At 40.9% G+C, this 19,972-nt stretch overlaps 2 protein-coding genes across 2 annotated transcripts in view; one reads left to right on the plus strand and one right to left on the minus strand.

Annotated features, from left to right (window-relative positions):
• The window catches only part of LOC111149307 (RE1 silencing transcription factor), a 19,562-nt gene extending 1,789 nt beyond the window's left edge, over positions 1 to 17,773 (minus strand). The window contains exons 1-4 of the mRNA XM_022506297.1: positions 17,693 to 17,773; positions 14,449 to 15,352; positions 8,081 to 8,164; positions 83 to 1,223 (exon numbers count right to left, since the gene is read on the minus strand). Coding sequence (XP_022362005.1) covers positions 83 to 1,223; positions 8,081 to 8,164; positions 14,449 to 15,343 — 2,120 coding nt within the window. The 5' untranslated portion in view covers positions 15,344 to 15,352; positions 17,693 to 17,773. The remainder of the gene's footprint in view (positions 1 to 82; positions 1,224 to 8,080; positions 8,165 to 14,448; positions 15,353 to 17,692) is intronic.
• Positions 15,714 to 18,195, plus strand: LOC111148841 (serine/arginine repetitive matrix protein 1-like). The gene is made up of 3 exons (XM_022505657.1): positions 15,714 to 15,720; positions 16,935 to 17,597; positions 17,705 to 18,195. Exons 1-3 carry the CDS (start codon positions 15,714 to 15,716, stop codon positions 18,193 to 18,195), a joined length of 1,161 nt encoding a protein of 386 aa, XP_022361365.1.
• The last annotated feature ends 1,777 nt before the right edge of the window (positions 18,196 to 19,972 follow it).

A 19,972-nucleotide genomic window follows, 5' to 3' on the forward strand; every position in this document is an offset into this window, starting at 1 on the left:
AGGCGCCATCTGAGAAGACCCCTTGGAAGGAGGCGGCGTCATCTGAGAAGACCCCTTGGAAGGAGGCGCCATCTGAGAAGACCCCTTGGAAGGAGGCGGCGTCATCTGAGAAGACCCCTTGGAAGGAGGCGCCATCTGAGAAGACCCCTTGGAAGGAGGAGGCGCCATCTGAGAAGACCCCTTGGAAGGAGAAGGCGCCATCTGAGAAGCCCTTTTGGAAGGGGAAGGGGCCATCTGAGCCGGACCCCCGGGAGGAGAAGGCTCCATCTGACCAGGCCCCCCAGGGGGAGAAGGCTCCATCTCAATGGGCCCCGCAGATGGAGAAGGCTCCATCTGAGACGGCCCCTTGGAAGAAGAAGGGGCCATCTGAGCAGGCCCCTCGGGAGAAGAAGGCACCATCCGAGCAGGCCCCTTCTGAGCAGGCTTGCTGCTTTTTTTACCTGACTTGTTCTTCAGACTTTTCTTCTTTGTACTTTTTTTCATGCAAGTATTTTGTTTTTTAGTCTCCTCTACTTTGCTATCACCTTTTGGCACTTCCTGAATACTTTTGGATTTGCCTTCTGCCTTCTTTTTCTTTTTTGTCACAGGTTCCTCATCATTAATAGTATCTTTTAAGGAATGGGCTTCAGTTTCCATCCTTCTTTTGCTTTTCTTGGTTTTACAGGTTGTTTCTGAATTATTTCCTGTATGCACATCCATTTCTTTAGTTTCCATCGCTGATTTGCGTGTTCTGGTAGTCACTTGAGTTGAAGCATTACTAAAAGACTTTTTCTCTTTCGAAACATTATCTTTTTTCTCCATTTTTACAGGCTTCTCATTCTTCTTTCCAGCCACATCCCCCTTTATTTTTGTCTGTTCTGTTTCTTTCTTTTCATTGGTAATATTGTTATTAGGCAGGTCAGCCTCTCGTTTTTTGGTTTTCTTTAGTTTCACTTTTGAGACATCCATGGTTTTATTAGGACAAGTAGGATGCTTGGATTTGAAGTGATACTGAAGATTACACTTCTTGGAAGCCGCATAGTCGCACGCAGGGCAATTGAACTGCCGTGGATTAACGTGTAGCTCTACGTGTTTTTTGAAGTTACTTCTATCTGCTGTTTTGTAGTCACAATGTGGACAGTTAAGAGGTTTAGGCCCATTATGAACCTGTCTTGCATGGCGGGTTACTTCATGCTGATTAGAGGCCACATAACTGCACTGATCGCATTTAAATGGCTTCTCACCTAAGGTAAACGAGAGATGTTAGAGAGAACATAGATTAAGACATGAATTCAAGCCATTTATTAAAATATAAGAACTGGATATGTTAAAACACACACACACAAACTATTCATTGAAAAGACTCGATCATGCACTTTACCTTTACCATATTTATTTGTAGATCTTTTCTCTATCCCTTGACAATGACTCTCATACCAAATGGAAGAACAACGATTTCATTTAACCATCATCTTCTAAAACGTTCATCAAGCTAGAGCTCTTAAACACTATAAAGAACAACGATTCACCAAGAAGTACACAACAATTATTGGCAAAGTTGGTTGGGCTATGGATGTGAATTTTGGGGCAAGGGCACTCAAAGAGAAAAAATATTTTTTTTTTAAAGATCATTTTAATTGTTTTATGTTTCATTAAAACAAATGTACAATGGAGTAGAATATATAATTCCCACACTTTTAATTTGCAAGTTATTTATTATTTTTTTTTTATTTTTATAAACATATAATGTATTATTAGCCCCAGGGGTACAGGTCTGTGAATCTCCAGGTTTATACACTTCACAGCACTCACCATAGCACATACCCTCCCCATAATTCCCATACATTTTTAAGATAAATGTTGAGACTTCTAAAGAAGTATCTTACACTTCAAGCTACCCTCTCAGACCTTAGATGTAGAAGTTGTAAAAGTTTTGGGCTTAGGGAACAAGAGGTCTTTTCTTTAAATTTAACCCTTTTGCCTATCTCAGCAGGAGCAGAGTCAAACTTCACTCAGCAAAGTCATCCAATGCCAGAATTGCTATTTTAAAGCAAAAATACAGCCAAGCCAGAAACCTTCTGATTTTTCTCTACCTTCTTTTAACAAATGAATAAAGAAAAAACATAGGTGAGAAAGGGCATACAAATAGATATGGTATGTAAAATAATTGAACAAAGTCATGATCATTAGAGATCACAGGTACATACAATACCAAAACCACCCCCACCCCCAAATTAAAGATATAAGATTAACACATTCTACCTGAATACATACCCATCTAGATCACACTCTAGTAAATATTACCAAATGGTATCCATACCCCACTGGTCCAATGGAATGCATAGTAGAAAAATGGAAATTGACATTTATGAAAATTCATCTCTCAAACATTCTCAAATTCATATCAAATCTAATTTTTTCATAAAGCAAATTTCTCAGACATTAAGCTTTACATGATCAGAAAATGTCTGATGATAAAACCAAAACTTACCCAGGTACATCAGATTGGTTAGATTGGTTATGTAGCTAGCTGGACAACTCTTTTCCATGTTAGACTACTAACAGAGTCACAAATAGAGGTTTCTACAACGTGCTTCATTACTCTGTCTTGTCCCCTCCAACGAATTACCTCAGTGGACACAAACATTTGCTTAACATATATAGACACAGAATGAGGAAAAAAATTAGTGGCATAACGGTTAAGAACTTTTTTTTAGAATGAGACTATCTGGGAGATCAAATATGGGCTCTTCTCCAACTCACTTTTGAGATCCTGAGCAAGGTACTGAAAACTCTCTAAGGCCCAATTTCTGCATCTGTAAAAATACTTTTAAGTGTTATGACCTATAAATAATTGAATCCATATAAAGCACTTAGCATGGCACAGACTTGGCTTGGCACAGCCAAGCAGTCCATATACACTCCCTATAAATCATCACTTTTGAAACTGGTACTTTTAGTATGGGTAAACAAAAGGCAAGATTCATGTGTTTATCCTGCCTTTCCATTTAAACCCTACCTCTGAGTAAACAAGTAGCTGATGAATGAAGTTTATCTCTTTAAGAAAATATTTGTGCTAATAAGAGAATTGTAATGGAAATATTGCCACTGTATAACCCCTAACAAATGAGGGTATTTACACAGCAAGCATCAAAGTGGAAGCCTCCACCTATGAAATGGTCAGAGAATGGGAGTTCATAAAAACCTATTTAAATTTTGATGGCAAAATTTACTTGCTCCATTCATTCCTTCTCAATTTTATTTTCTTGCCTTTAAGTCGTGCTTGTATTAGATCTAGTCATAAAACTGCATAGGTTTTTAGCACCTAATATATATTTTTTTGCCTTTTATCAATGATTTTAATTCTTTTCCAATTCTAGTATTTATCTACATTTTTCATCTTTATAAACATGTCAGATGTCCACTTTATTCTTCCCAAATTAACTTAACATATAGAAAATTCAAAAGAGGAAAGATTTTTATATACTTTACCTATTCTTATCAAGAAGAATCCAGAAAGAATAACAAAAGGGACTTACTTTGAAGAGTAATGGGGCATACAATTGATTATTATTTAGCAAAAAAACACAAAGTTCTGATAAAGTAGCATGGGATGATTGTCAAAAACATCTCGTAGAAGAATGTCTTAATATTCTTTTTGACAGAAGTCAGACTATCAGTTGGGGGTAGACCATGGGAGTACTGGCCAGAAAGGGTGAGGAGGGAACATTTCTGAGGGTGTATAAATGTTTCAGGTCTTCCTCTAGGGGGCAGTCAAACAGGAGAAACCATGCGAAGTCACTGACCTGTCTGCTTCAGACACATGTCTGCATTTTCATGTGTGTAAACTGAACCTCAACAGAGTAATGTTTAAAAATTTACTCTATACACCTGAAACTAATGTAACATTGTGTATCAACTATACCTCAATAAAAAATACGTTTACTGACCGAAAAAGCCCAAACCGCATAGTAAGTTGAATTTGACATGACATATTAAAATGAAAAAAACCACAAAGACACTGGGAAAAAAACATTCTAGAATTCATTATACCCTCAAACCATAATGTCTTTCAAATAAGCCCAGCCTATTAAAATAGTGCCTCCACAATAATTATCAAATACTTGGTGAAAGAAAAATAAACTTATGGTTGAAAAAAGTATTTTCCATGTTAAGAAGAGTAATAAATGTAGGTGGAAGTTGGCATGTTGTTGATCTTCTTTAACAACAGCATCCATTACACTCATTGTGGGAAAATATTCAAAATCAATTCCTATGCTAGCAGAATGTGGAACTAGTCAGTGTGATATATAAAAAAAATTATTATTAACAGCAAATACAAACTGTGTATTTCATCTGGAATAAGATATTTCATCCAGGATGAAATGACAGCATCTCCACTGAGAATAAGAAAGGGAGAACTGTGGGGCGCCTGGGTGGCTCAGTGGGTTAAGCCTCTGCCTTCGGCTCAGGTCATGATCTCAGGGTCCTGGGATCGAGTCCCGCATCGGGCTCTCTGCTCAGCAAGGAGCCTGCTTCCTTCTCTCTCTCTCTCTCTCTCTCTCTGCCTGCCTCTCTACCTATCTGTGATCTCTCTCTCTGTCAAGTAAATAAATAAAATCTTTAAAAAAAAAAAAAAAAAAAAGAAAGGGAGAACTGTGGATATGTCCGCGTATCTCAGACGAGCCCGGTGGTGAAGGGTATTTTAATACCATTAGGGAGAAACACCAGTAAAATGGAGAACCCCAGATAAGGTTAGTGTGTCCATTTTTCACCTCATCAACATTCTGATCCCTTCCTAATCTGGCCTAAAGAAACCGAACCCTAGGGACGCCTGGGTGGCTCAGTTGGTTGGACGACTGCCTTCGGCTCAGGTCATGATCCTGGGGTCCCGGGATCGAGTCCCACATCGGGCTCCCAGCTCCATGGGGAGTCTGCTTCTCCCTCTGACCCTCTCCTCGCTCATGCTCTCTCTCACTGTCTCTCTCTCAAATAAATAAATAAAATCTTTAAAAAAAAAAAAAAAAAAAAGAAACCGAACCCTATGGCTGGAAATGCTCTAAGTAAATAACCATTGTGGTTTTGCTTTATATCTGTCAGCTAAGCTAAAATGTATCAACTCCACAGAGCCGAATTTCTTCCAAAAATAAGAGAATGAGCACATACTTCTCCTCTCTGAAATACACTCACATGAACAAGGGAAAAAACAAGGCCCAGGGGACCTTAAAAATCAGACTCCAGACCACAGAGAAGGCCTGCAAGATATTCACTCCATGCAACCCATTCAAAAAAAAGACTACCTATCCAATCCGACCTAATTTAGCCTCAGTGTACTTATGAGGCTACCAGCAACTTCAATTAAAAGTATTGAAACGTAAGATCTCCTGGAAATAATTGCACACTCATACACAAAACAAACTAACCATGTTTGTTTCCTGTTTGCAACTCAAACTACTGGCACCCAGTAAAAGATAGATCTCTGCTCTCTCCATACGCTGTGGTTCCAATTCCGTTATGCTATAGCTTCTAGAGCCATTTTCTGAGCCATAATTTCCTTTTAACGATGTTGATACCTGAAAATGGGAGGGGTGAGGAGTTTAAGGCTAAATCCTAGCTCTTCTGATTTAAAGGAATGACAATTAACCACAGATAAAGCATTTATCCTCTCTATATGTGTCCTAATCCATAAACTAGGATTAAATATTTAAGGGGTACTAAGATCAGAGATAACAAATCCCAATTTCTCAGTATCTGGCATGCATACAACAAATAGTAGCTATTATTAGGGCACCTGGCTGGTTCAGTCGATAGGGCATGTGACTCTTGATCTCCAGGTTGTGAGTTTGAGACCCACACTGGGTATAGAGATAACTTAGAAAAATAAAATCTTTAAAAAAGAAAATAGTAGCTACTACTCTTTAAGAGACTTTTAAAATACTTGCTGTACTGTAACAGTAACTACTGAATATCATCTTTTTAATACAGCTAAGAAATTCCAAAGACAACAGTTAGCAGACACAAAATTATTCCAGCAGAAGTTACTGTCTAGTCTAAAACACCACAGACACTTAAAGGGTGACAAAAGTATTATCCACTCAATGAGAAAGATACAAGTATGTTATCATTCTAATCCAGTAAACCAGCAACACTAATAGTGGGTCAACCAGATAGGACTTCAAATGAGACACAAGTAAAATTCAAGCATTCAGATTTGATTTCCAGTGTACAAATAATACAGGGCACAAAGACAGAAGAAAAACTAAGTGACACCATGAAAAAGCAAGTAAGACAAATCCAGAAAGGGGGACATTCTATAGGAAAAATGGCCACATTTCTTCAATCCCTTAGTTTAAGTTTCCCCATTGGTAAAATGGGGACAGCAATTGGACTTACACGTTATTGGATAGTTATAAAGGACAAAAATTAGTTAACCCACATAAAACTCTTAAAATGTTTTATTTAAGGGCTAGAGCAGAACTATCAATAGAACATGATGCCTACCCTCAAGGAAGCCTGAGCGAGCCTCCCAATGACCCTCAGAAAATGAAACCAGGAAGCACCCCTAAGCAATAAACTCAGGTATCTGGTTAAGTGACTCAACTCAATAGCTTAGGAGATTTGGAAAGAACATTCCAAGTATATTAATTAACATGACAAGCACTGAGGGTAAAGAAAAGCTAGCCCACATATTATGTGACTTCTTCATAGCTGCTCAAATCAGAATCTGTACTATAATCAAATGTTACTCAATTACTGACTTAAAACAGCAATATCCAATAGAAATAAAATGCAAGCAATATATGTAATTTTAAATTTTCTGACAGTCACATTTACAAAGGTAAAGAAAAGGTAAAACTAAATTTTACTACTTATTTAACCCTATATAACTAATGTCGTGTGAACATGTAGTCAAAACTTAAAAAAGTTTTTTTAAAGTTATATTTAAGTCATCTCTACACCCAATGTGGGGCTCGAACTCATGAGCCTGAGATCCAGTCACATGTTCCTCCAACTGAACCAGCCAGCCACCCCAAAATAGGTATTTTAGGTGTCTTTATTTATATTGTTTGAATTCTACTATGTATTTTATACATTTCAGTTCAAACTAACTATATTTCACAAGCTAATAACCACATGTGGCTAGTGGCTACACAATCAGACTGCACAAATTTCAGGCAATTAATTAACCTAATGGACATGAGTCTACATAGACTTCTGTTAACACCAAGATTTTGACATAGCTTCCCTACATACCTGAAAATGGGAGGGGTGTATATTCTAAATTTGGTATATATTCTAAATTTGGAAGTAGAGTACTCTGATCAGTTGTGGTGGTTCACCAAGGGTCAAGGGTGAATTGTAGCCAAAATGAATTATGCTAAGACCACCTATGCTACTACTTACTTTTTAACTTTGCCATCTATCTACTTTGATAATGGGGACCAATTCTGGTTAGTAATCACAATTATTCCAGTTACTGGAGTGGACAAATCTCCCACTGCATTTATAGTCCTGCATTTTATCTAGTATAGGTTAATAAATTGAGATCCCGGATTATCTATTTCTCTTTCAAGTTTGGCTTCTGTAAATCAGTTCACGGAAGCCCTATCACCTCTCAAAAAAGGACAAACCCACATTTTAGGACCTGAGAAGTGAAGAAGGAATACCTGTAAGCTAGGAACCACACACTATGAAATGTGGTGTTATATTGTGTTAGGAGTGGGGGAGAGGGTGAGAAGGTAGGGGTTGCTCAAAATGTACGAACCAGTGTTGGTCTCTAACAGCATTTCAAGTTTTATTAGTCAGAGAACTTGAAGATCTGGTGGAAATTATGGACCGTCCACCCAAGAACAGTGCATATGTCTTTTATACTCAGAGTTTCACCTATAGATTCCTTAAGAACCTAAATTTAGATACAGTGTCACATGAATACAACACTGATTTTTAACTCTGATTTCTAAATTAAAAGTAAATCATAAATTGATTTTTAAAATAAACAAATAAATCATAAATAATGACCCAGTTCCAGGTCTGGAAGGATTTTGTTATAATGATGTATGGTGTACTAAAAATCATAGAAGGGCTCCCATTTCTTACCAACCTGAATGAGTACGCATGTGTCTAGTTAGATGAGTCTTCTGAGAACTTGAGTAAGGACAGAGTTCACATTTATATGGGCGTTCCCCTGCAAGAATAGAAGGGTTAGGGTTTAAATATGATAAAATAAGGTAAATAAAATTCTCACTAACAATATACACAATATTCAGTACTGAGCATTTTTTTATAAGGATTCTTTTTCCTATTCCTGGCAAAATAGTCCTTTTTTTATTATAGATTAGATAAGTAAATGATTTAATTCAGAGTTCACATAACTGCATTTCAGCTTTGCTGACAAAAAAGATCACTGGCTTTCTGAATTCTCATAGCCCTTTTATTTTTCATAGTAATGCTACAAACTCCCACATTAAATATTAAGAACTGAATAATTACACTGATGAGGTATCAAGGAGCATCCTTAAAAAAAAAAAAAATCAGAATTACCCTTAGGGAAAAAAATCTACCCAAATCTTCTCATGCTATCACTCAGAAATTTATTTATTTATTTATTTTTTGGATTTTTGTGAAGGGTAAATCTATCATTTGAAATTGCTGCTTAAAGCCAAGAACATGTGAGTGGGGATGCTTAAGCTAAAAATTTCAAGTAGTAGACAGACATTTCACAAAACAGATCAGTGTTAAGGTAAATCATGTTCATAAACCCATAAGGACTGACAGTAACTGAAGATGAGAGGATAATGATTTCAGTACTAAAGAATTTAAGACTTCAACGGCAGGAAATAAATGTTTTTTGGACATGGTTTGTCAAACACAAAACAGGTTTTTAAAAAAGCTTCACACACGCGTGCGTGCGCCTAACAATTTGTAATTTCTTTTCATCTGGTTTTGGCCACAAGATAATAATTACAACCCTGGGCAAGTTTCCTCATTAGAAGTAAAAGCACCTTCACTTACTGGAATTGTGAGAATTTAAATTTAAGATAATACACACAGAACATCTGATATTGTGCCTGGCACATAGTAAAGCCCTCAGAAATACCAGTTATTATTTTGTCTATACAGTAAGTTACAGTAACAGATATGTCTAGTAAAATGGACAAGGGAAAGAAAAAACAAGTGAAAAAAGAGGAATACTGTAATGAGTAGGAAACGTGTTCCTAGTAGCCATACAGCTGTTATTAGTTGGTAGCTATAGGTCAGCTATAAATAGTCCTATCAATAGAATTCCTACTTCAACCTGGAAGAATTTTAGCTTAAAATATGTTGAAAGTATTTCTATAAACATATATAAATGACAGATAAGCACATGCAAGGATCCTCAATATCTTTACCCATGAGAGAAATGCAAATCAAAACCACAATGAGATGAAGACTTCGCAGCCATGAGGATGGCTATAATCAAAGGACAGATGTTAAGAGAGTATTGGTTTGGGTATGGAAAAAATCCGAACACTCATACAATGTGAAACTGTAAAATAGTGCAGCCACTTTGGAAAATAGCTTAGCAGTTCCTCAAATGACTAAACATAGTTACCATATGGCTCAGCAATTCCACTCCTAGGTATGAACAGTTGACCCTCAAACAACATGTGTTTGAACTGTTCAGGTCCATTTATACGTGCTCCCCCCCCCCCCACAACAAATACAGCACAGTTCTGTAAATTTCTCTTCTTCCGGATTTTTTCTTTTTTAAACATACATATATTCATTCATTCGTTCACTTATTTATTTATCTGAGAGAAAGAGGTATCGAGCAAGGGCAAGGCAGAGGGAGAGAATGCCATGCAGACTCCCCACAGAATGCCGCCCAGAGACCAGAGAACCTCTATCAAAATCAAGTCAGATGCTTAACCCACTGAGCCACCCAGGCTCTCCCTCATGGATTTTCTAAGATTTTTTTTTCAAGCTTACTTTACTGTAAGAATACAGTATATAATACATACAACACATAAAATGTGTTAATTAACTATGTTACTGGTAAGGCTTCTGGTCAACAGTAGGTTCTTAGTGGTTAAGTTTTGGGGGAGTCAAAAGGTATGTGCAGATTTTCGACTGCCCCTAAATTCTGCACTGTTCAAGGGTCAACTGTACATATCCAAGAGAAATAAAAATGTGTCCACACAAATGTGTGTATGAATGTTCATAGAAGAATTAATTATTCACAATAGCCAAAAAACGGAAAACAATCCAAATATTCTGATGAATGGATATACAAAACGTGGTATCCCTACAAGAGATTATCTGGCAGCAAAAGGAAAACAAGTACTGTGCACAGGACATGAATGAACCTTGAAAACATTATGCTAAGTGAAAGAAGGCAGTCACAAAGGACCATATATTATTGTATAATTCTCGGAAATGTCTAGAATGGGCAAATCCACATTGTATGGTATGTAAAATGCATCGCAATTAAGCTGTCATGGAAAGAAAAGTTAATGGAAGAAATATCAAATACCATTACAGATAAACAAAGGGATCAATTAAGGATAATTTAAATTCTTTATAAAAGAAAAGATTGCTTCTATCTGTGCAACTCTACAAAATAGGCATAAATACTCTAGAATACTTAGTGATTTTTCAGTCACACAGAGGCAAAAATGTCATCTTTTAGAATTTGTGAACTGTTGTGCGTGTTGTTGTTTTTTTTTAAGATTGCGTTTAATTTATTTGAGAGAGAGAGAGCAAATACTGGAGAGGGATAGAGAGGTAAGGGAGATGGTGGCTCTCTGTGAAGCAGAGAACCCGATGAGGGACTTGATGTGGGATCATGACCAGGGCCAAAGGCTGATCCTCAACCAATTGAGCCATCCAGGCACCCAGAATTTGTGAACTGATTAAAATTATCAAACCCACAAAATTAAAAATCTTTTAATTGAAGACTCAAATGAAAATCCTCAGCCCATCATATATTACTCACAAAAAAGAAAACTGAATTTTGATTCTTAGTCTTAGTTGTATAGTATGACCTTGGACACATCACTTCAAGGTTTCCTCTCAGTAAACACAGGCTATTATAATTTAGTTCCTCAATAGATTGTTCTGCAGATTAGCAGAGAAGTACCCAACACTGGCCACTCAAAGAACAGAAGAAACCCATTAGGTCAATCTAAAAACTAAGGTACTTAAATGAGAAGTGAGTCTATTATTTATCTCTACTTTTCAGCATTAAATGAATTTATTTTCCTTTCTAAACACAGTTTTCAGAACCATGCATTTAACACCAGAGATACTCAGAATTTACATAGTTGAAATATTATCCTCCCAATGCATACACTACCAAATTGTTTTAAAATGCTTACCAAAAATTTAAAAAAAAAATTCACAAAGATAACATTAGGAAGAAAAAAAAATCTTTTCACTAAAGTTCAACACGAAAATTTGGGGGGGAAGGGGAAGACACTAAAATGTGAAATGAGATACATACAACCAATGTTACCTTACTGAGAAAATATCAACTTTAAATTAATGGGGAGAAAAATTTATTGATGGTACAGTTAAGCATATAAAATACATCCATTAAAAATTAGTCACCTAAACTATGGTTAAAATAAACCACTATACAAAAAACATTATAAATGGCCAAGAGTTCTTGGTTTCCTTTCCCCCCTGCTATTGTATTTTTTTTTTTTTAAGACTTAATTATTTTAGAGAGAATAAGAGCATGTGCACCTGCAAGCAGGGGTAGGGGTAGAAGGAAAGGGAGAGAGGCAGACTCCCCCTTGGAGCACAAAGGATCCATGCAGGGCTCCATCCCAGGACCCTGAGATATGACCTGAGCCAAAATTTAAGAGTTAAGTCAGAGGTTTAAGCAACTGAGCCACCCAGACACCCCAAGAATTCTTGTTTTAAAAAACAAACAAAAAATGCTTTACATTGGGCGCCTGGGTGGCTCAGTGGGTTAAGCCGCTGCCTTCGGCTCAGGTCATGATCTCGGGGTCCTGGGATCGAGTCCCGCATTGGGTTCTCTGCTCCACAGAGATCCTGCTTCCCTCTCTCTCTCTCTGCCTGCCTCTCCATCTACTTGTGATCTCTCTCTGTCAAATAAATAAATAAAATCTTTAAAAAAAAAATGCTTTACATTAAAAAATTGGAATACCAAAAAAACCCCCCACAAAACTGGAAATACACACAAAATACTAAAAGACACCTTTTCCAGTTCTCTGTTTTCTTTTTGGTTCTAGAAATATTCTTAAATTGACAAATTTAGATTTACAGTTGAAAACATTTTTAGCTTTTATGGGAAACATGAATTATCAAAATACAACTGACAAAATCAAAATGTATTAAGACAAAAGCACTGCGGTGCTGATCGTATTCTCTATGTTGACTTGCATGGTGGGTAGGAGTACATGTATTTGTTAAAAGTCATCAATTATACTTCAATCAAAACAATTCGTCAAAGTGTACAGATAAAAGTCAGGCCATGGCTACTACCTAAAAGCTCTACAGATCACAGCCAATCCAAATTAAGCCCCAAGGTTTTAAAAAAACTGTTAAATGAATATGAAGTAATTATGGCTGAAGTATATAGAGTAACTAAGACTTATTTTAAGATATTGTACATGAGGTTTTGTCTGTTTAAATCAAACTATTAAGTGATTAATGGGGTAGGATTTCCAAGTAACTCTGACTTCCTCTGCCATGTCATTTTGTAATGTTTGAACTTCTAGACTTTGGAAACTAAAATGGTTTTAAAGCATGGAGAAAGTCACAGGTTATAACAAATTCCAAAGGATCTCCAAACATTTTTACTTGCTTAGGTTTTAAAGCCATACACGTAATACTGGACCATTCTCCTGGAGCTTAGAATCTTGCCATTCCCCCCCACCTTTTTTTTTTTTTTTAAGTTTATTTGCGAGGAAGAACGCATCCGTGTAGGGGAAACAAGCCAACTCCACCGAAACAGAGCTTGATCCCACCACGAGAGATTATGACCTGAGCTAAAAATCAAGAGTCAGGCGCTCAACTCACTGAGCCACCCATGTGCCCTCACATCTTTCTTGTGACTGAATTTCATCTGCAAGTTTTACTGTTTAAGTCTACCACAATTCAGTAAAACACTACTGACTCCCCTCCCCACTGTGCCCTACTTTACCTGTGGGGTTCAGTCTACCCAGTGGTAACTGTTGAAAAACGGTTCTGATGCAAACAGCATCATCCTAAAACCCCTTTTTACTTGTGATCCAGACCACTATACTAGATTACCCTAACCGATTTTGTTCAGACCGCTTATCAGTCCTCAAAGGTACCAATTTTTAGCAGAAAAATGTAATGTGAGAAAATTACCAGTAAGTTGCAAACATTTCCTTAAAAAATGAGACTCTTTGGGGCGCCTGGCTGGTTCAGTCAGTGGCACATGCATCTCTGCCATGACGGTATTTCAGGGTGCTGAGGAGAAATGGGGGAGTAACCACGAACAGACAGGGTTTCGTTTTGGTTGATGATGTCCTAAAAACGGACCGTGGTGATAGTTACACACCTCGGTGAATATACTAAAACCAGTGAATTTTAACTTTAAATGGATGAAGTCTGCAGTAGTGGACTGTATCTCAACAGAACTGGTATTTACAAAAAAAATCGCCAAATGTGGTAAAATATCATTAACTAATGAATACAGGTAATGAGTAGTACATGTTGGTATTTTACATGTTGGTATTGAGCTGTTTGAAATTTTTCTATTTTTAATGTTGTTCCATTTTTTTTTTTTTTTGATAGAGTAACTTACAAACTAGAAAGGTTCTCTTACCCGTATGAGTTTAAACATGCTGAATGACATTGTTTTTTACCTGAAAAATAGCTTCATTTTTCATGTGTGCTTGCTTTCTCAGGAAAACGATTTCAAGTGTGGTAATCCCACCAATTTTTTAAAAACTAACTTTTCACATTTCTAGGTTTTGCAGACAAGGTTAAGTTGTTCCACTCAGGAACTCAATACCAAGATAATTTATCTTAAAAGTTTATGGCTTCTGTGAAATGGATCTATGCAAGGGTTAATCACTGAGTTTTCCTTTTTGTCTAAGTCCTCAATTGCTTTAAGAAACTATGCTGCATCTTAGATGTATTCACTACTAACTAAACACATCTTCTAAAAAAAAAAGGGTAGTCCAATTTAATTAAATGATCTACTTCAAGTTGTCAGAATAAAAATTTTAACAAGAACATGGATAATATCTGTCTTGGTCATTCCGTGAAGTAAGTGCTCTTCACTTATCCTCAATCCCAAAGTTATTACCCCCATGGAGAGAGAAACTAAAGCACAAAGAGATTAAGTTGACTTATCCAATGTCACAAAGACAGCAAATAATGGGACCAGAACTTGACCCCAGAATCCCTTCTTCAGTGCTACTTTAACAGCCTACTGAATTAACTATCAAAAGTGAATTGAACTTAGGGACTACAAGGTAGTCTTACCTGTATGAGTTCGAACATGTTGAACGTAATTATTTTTTCTATCTGAAAAATAGTTGCATTTTCCACATGTGTATACTTTCCTTGGAAAATGGTTTCTTAAGTGTTTCCTCCAGTGATATTCGCTTACTGTGGTATACGTGCAAATGATGCACTTGTAGACTCGCTCATTATCCCCAGCTCTGGTGTGGTGTTTCAGATGAGCAGTATAGTGATCATACCGATTGGTATTATAGCCACAGCGGTCACAGCGAATGGGGCCCTTGGAGAAATCTCCCTCCTCTGCAGTGGAAGACCCAGATTCTCTGGCTTTTGCTTGCTTCTCTGCACTTTCTTCCACGAAAAATTTCTTGGCACTATGAACTCTGATATGATGCACAAACTGCTCTTCAGATTCGGCTTCATACTGGCATGGCTTACAGCGAAAAGGTTTGCTCTTCAAGTTCTTGCATTTGTCCTCCGCTCCAGGTGTTTCAGGGGGAAGATCTTTATTTGAGCTGTAAATTTCTGGGGCAGCTGATACCTCAAACACAGGCTGTGGTTCTACAACACTGAGTTCCAAACTTTCCAGTTCCATATTTTCCAATCCACTGGGTTCACCTTTGATTTCAGGAGACTCATCAAGTCCTTCTCCATCACTATCTGAAAAATTGTTATCTCCGACAGGCATCAATTCTGCCATCTGTCTTTCTTCACCAACCAGGTAATCACAGCAGCTGCCATTTACTTCCCCAGTTAAGGCCACATTTGCCAACATGATAAGCTGAGGCGCAGCCAATTCAGCTTTGGAGAGGTCATGCAAGTCATACATGTCGTTAGGCAAGGCCATGCCAATGTTGCCACTGCCCGTGAACAGCCCTCCTCCTCCAGAAGACTGGCCCATTACCTGGGTGGCCATGACTGTATTCTGAATTCAAAATAAGACAAAAAGTACAAAACCAGTTTAAACACAACATCCAAAACATTGCTCCAATACTTCATTAACTTAAAAAAGTTTTTTTTCAAATATAATCTTTCAATACAATGAGCTTTGTTAATCGCTAAAATTAAGGCTTTTAAGTATTTTTGCACTACCAAATTTTCCTTATCGCAATCACCAAAAAAATCTCTATTATCCCTAGGAAAATGTCTATCAATTGTCTTACTTAACTCATCCATCAACTAGGCCTAGCACTGGCATGTCTTCCCTCAAGCACTTTCAATTTTTCTGGTGAAAAAATAAGTAACTTCATTTTTATGTTAATTAAAATTATTTTTCAATCCAATACATGAATAGTAAACTGTTGTCCTCTCAATTCCCCCTTTCCACAGTTTACTGGTCAGAAAAGGGAGAACCCCAAATACCATACTGTTTATTTGTTAAGTGCAAACGTATCTGGACAGTAGAAGCCTGTAGTAACTGGTCAACTGAACTGAATTTCATATAAACTCAACTAAGTCCAGAAAAATAAACCACTGTGAAAAAGTCCCTTTTTAAAAGAAAAAGAAAGAGCAGAACTTTTTTCCTTGTTTAAAAAAAAAAAAAAAAAGGGAAGCTCCGTGTATTCAAAACTTCACAAATTAAAGAAACTTTCAAACCCTCTAATAACCGTACAACTCAACCCGACAATCAGCAACTTTCTTGCCTTGTGCTTGACTTGGCCTACTTGCTTAGGGGAAGCCATTACAAGATCACCTTCTTGAAAACATGTTGGGCTTTTAAAGTCGCCTTAACCACGTCATTTTTCAATCTAGAAGGTGCTATTCTCCAACTGAGTGCTGTCTTGCAAATTAGAAAAAGCAAAATTAAGTGGCAAGCACTCAAAAAATAGAATCAAACTCCAAACCCCAAAAGCAGTCCGTTTCACCCAGGTGCATTTAAACACAAACCGACTGAGTTATAATGTACCAAAACTTGGAATCAAATGCCATCACAGAAAACAAACTGAGGGCCATAGCAGTCCCAGGGCTTAACAACCCAGGCTACTCGGCAATTTACCCAAACATCGACTTTCCTAATACCCCCCTAACCCTAACTACCGTCCCTAAAGGAATTTTCACGTTTGTCAGGAAGGCCGTCTAAGCACAGCCCGAAAACCCAACGTGTTGCACGAATTCCTATGTGCGGCTGCCACCAGCGCCTGCCTCGGCGGCGGCATTCCTGACTGAAATAGGCATTCGGCCATTTTCTCAAAATACCAAACACAAAGCAGCTCTTTGCAAACTCGGGCGCTCTCGCTTCCTCTCGGCTGGGCCCGCTCACTGCACACATTTACACACCAACTCGCGGGAGTTGCCCCAACACTCGTCCCGAAGCTTCTCCTGAGTTCCCCAACACTAAGAAAAGCAAGGTGGGCAAACTCGGGGCGCCGTTGGGCCAGACCAAGTCTTCCCCATTCAGGGCTTGCCCCCTCCCCGGCCCGCGGGCCCGAGTCCGGGAAGAGGAAGGAAAGTTACCGCGTTGCCGGCGTCCTAGCTCCTCTCACCGCCCCTGGGCTCACCCTCCGCAGAGGGCCCGGGAGGCTCCGCGGGCGCCCTCCCGAGGCGTCGGGCCCCTAGCGCCGGAGGGGGCCCCCACGCGCGCTGGCCGCCTCCCCCGCGCCCCGGAAGTTTGCGAACTCACTCCCCCACAGCGCCCCGCGGGACGCGCGCCCCGGCCCCGCCAGCTCGGGCGCCGAGGTGGCCGGGTGCGGAGGACCGAGGCGGCGGGGCGGCCCGAGAGCAGAAATCGCTGTCCAGCCCCATTGGCGGAACCGCCCGGGCCGCGGGGCTGACTCAACCCGCCCGGCCGCACTCAACGGCGCCTTCCGGCGAAAGGGAGAGGCCGGAGAGGGAGGGGGACGCGAGGGCCGCGGGCCGACGAGGGGCTGCGGCGGGACCTGGGAGCAGGAGAACGGGGAAGAAGTTTCAGGACCAGCGCCACAAGCAGCTCCGCTCCTCAGGACTGACTCGAAGGACGCCCGGGCCCGTGCGGAGGCGACGGCCCGGCCTCGACTGGGGAGGGGGTCCTGGCTCCACACCGCTCCCCAAGGACGCCCCCGGCCCAGCCCCCGGGCCGCGCCGGTGTAACCCGATCCCGCTCGGCCGCCCGCCCCCGCCCGGCGCTGCGGCCGCCGCCGGAGCCACAGTATCTGCAAATCAGCCCTGGACAGCGCCTCGCTCCGCGTCCTTCCGCGCCCTCCCCCTGCCACTGCCGCCGCCGCCGCCGCCGCCGCCCGGCCGGCCCTCCCCCACCCCGACCGAACCCCCAGCCCTGAGCCGCGCTTACCGGCCTTCCTAGGCGAGGAGGGGCGGGAGACCCGGCGCCGCCGCTCCTTCTCTGACTACTTTTCTTTGTTGCTGGAGTTTCGGGGGGAGGGGTGGGGGAGGATGGAAAAGTTGGGCGCTGGGGACGTCGAGGCCCGCAAAGGCCCAGGAGTGGGACTGCAGAGAATGCTTAGGCCGCCGGCTCTCGCTCTGCCGTCCCGGCCACCGCCGTCGCCGCCGCCGCCGGGGTCCGTGGCCCGGGGCCTCGGCGGCGCTTGCTCTGCTGCTGCGCCGCGAGCTCGCGGGAGCCGCACATTCCAGCACAGGAGGCTGCGCCGCGCACCCAGCCCGCGCCGCCGCCGCCGCCCGCGGGACACGCCCCCTCCACCGCCCGCGCGCGCCCGCGGGACACGCCCACCCCGCCGCCCGCGCGCGTGGCCGCCCGGCGCGCCCCGCCCCTTGGCGAAGGGGTTTGCTCTGGGCCCTGGCTGGGCTGTGGGCGCGCCTACCCGGAGCCGCACCTAATCCTCCCGGCCCCTCACTCGTGCTCTTACGTCAAAAAAGAGGCGAGCCCCGGTCCCTTTCTCGATTTCTTTCATAAACAAACGACAGAAAAGTTGCCCCTAGCCCTGGCGTGCAAGGATGAGAATAGAGCTGTTAAAAGAAAAATCTGCAGGCTTTGACCGTTCTCTTTAGAACCACCGTCTAAAGCGTTTCGAGTGTAAAGCGCTCGAAAATACGCTTTAGAATCTCTTGAAATCTCCACCCATAGCCACCCTTAACTAATTAAACGTTAAGCTCACGCGGTAAAAACGCATCCCAAATTTTAAACAATAAGCGAAGAAAATGCAGCCAGTTTCTGAGTTGTGAGAAGAAAATGTCTCGGTCAGATCACGGACTCAGAACTGAGGGGACAAGTCCATAGACCTGGCCCGTAGCAGGTCATTCCTGAGCCTTCAAAACACGATTTCAGTGGAGCAATTATCCTCAGTTTACAGGACAGTAAAGCAGAGGGTGAGGACATGGAGGCTGCTTGGTCACCACGTGTGGGAGAGGAACCTGGCTTCCCTGTTTATAGAGTGGCGCAACCATGCAGAATGGTTAAAAGCATAGTAATACGCTTTTAAAAGAGAAAGAGCGGGACGCCTGGGTGGCTCAGTTGGTTGAGCGGCTGCCTTCGGCTCAGGTCATGATCCCAGCGTCCTGGGATCGAGTCCCACATCGGGCTCCCTGCTCATCAGGGAGCCTGCTTCTCCCTCTGCCTCTGCCTGCCATTCTGTCTGCCTGTGCGTGCTCTCTCTCCCTCTCTCTCTCTGACAAATAAATAAATGAAATCTTTAAAAAAAAGAGAAAGAGCTAGTCTCATGTACCCCTTACCTTCTGTCTACAACAAATGCCTTCTTTCTTAGTCTGCCTTTGAACCCTAAATCATCATGCCCATCCCCAAAAATTTATTAACTTCCTTAAACCCCTTAGTTTGGCATTCAAGGCCCTGACCAACCTGATCTAGATAAATTGGACTATCACTAGGATTAAAATAGAGGTAGCAGCAAGTGTTGTGGGGGTTCAGAGTAGGGAAATGATCTCTAGCTACCAGAATCTAGATACTTCTCACACTACAGCATGACCCAATCGTCCCTTACAGAATTAGATGGAAAGTAGCAGAAGGAACATTTTACACAGTGAAAACAGCACGCTCAAAAAACCATCAGCTGAGACTTGCCTAACACCTCCTCCAGCTCCCCCAGTTCCTTCTCTTTAAAGTTCCTTCACTCATTTCTCTTACAACACAGCTTCCACACTCTTCAGTTTCCTAGTCTACACCCCAGTAGGCTGTAGACTATATATTAGAACAATATCTTATTAATTAATGCAGCTTGTCCCCCTATATTAGAACAGTATATTATTAATTAATGCAGCTTCAGATGCAAGATGGAATAAAGGCCCTAAGGGCTTAATCACCAAGGGTCCAGTTACTTAATATTGAATGCAAGCACTCCCCTGTGAACCAAACTTGAGAGGTATTCATTTTCATTGAACCAAAGAGAAAGAAATGAAGAAATGGAAGGAGGGAGGGAGAAAGAAAGAGACAGAGAGGAGAGGAAGAGATCGAGGGAAAGTAAGAAGGGAGGGAAGAAGGAAGGAAGGAAGGGAGGGAAGGAGGGAAGGAAAAAAAGAGGGAAAGGAATGAGAGAAAAGAAGAGAAGGAAGAAAGAGAAAGAGGAAAGAAAGGACAAGAAAGAACTGTTTTAGCCTGCTACAAATTTGTCTACATTTATTCTTTTTTAATTTCTTTTTCTTT

The sequence above is a fragment of the Enhydra lutris genome, unplaced genomic scaffold (assembly GCF_002288905.1).
Source record: "Enhydra lutris kenyoni isolate GAN:26980312 unplaced genomic scaffold, ASM228890v2 scaffoldscaffold21, whole genome shotgun sequence".
Classification (NCBI taxonomy): Eukaryota; Metazoa; Chordata; class Mammalia; order Carnivora; family Mustelidae; genus Enhydra; species Enhydra lutris.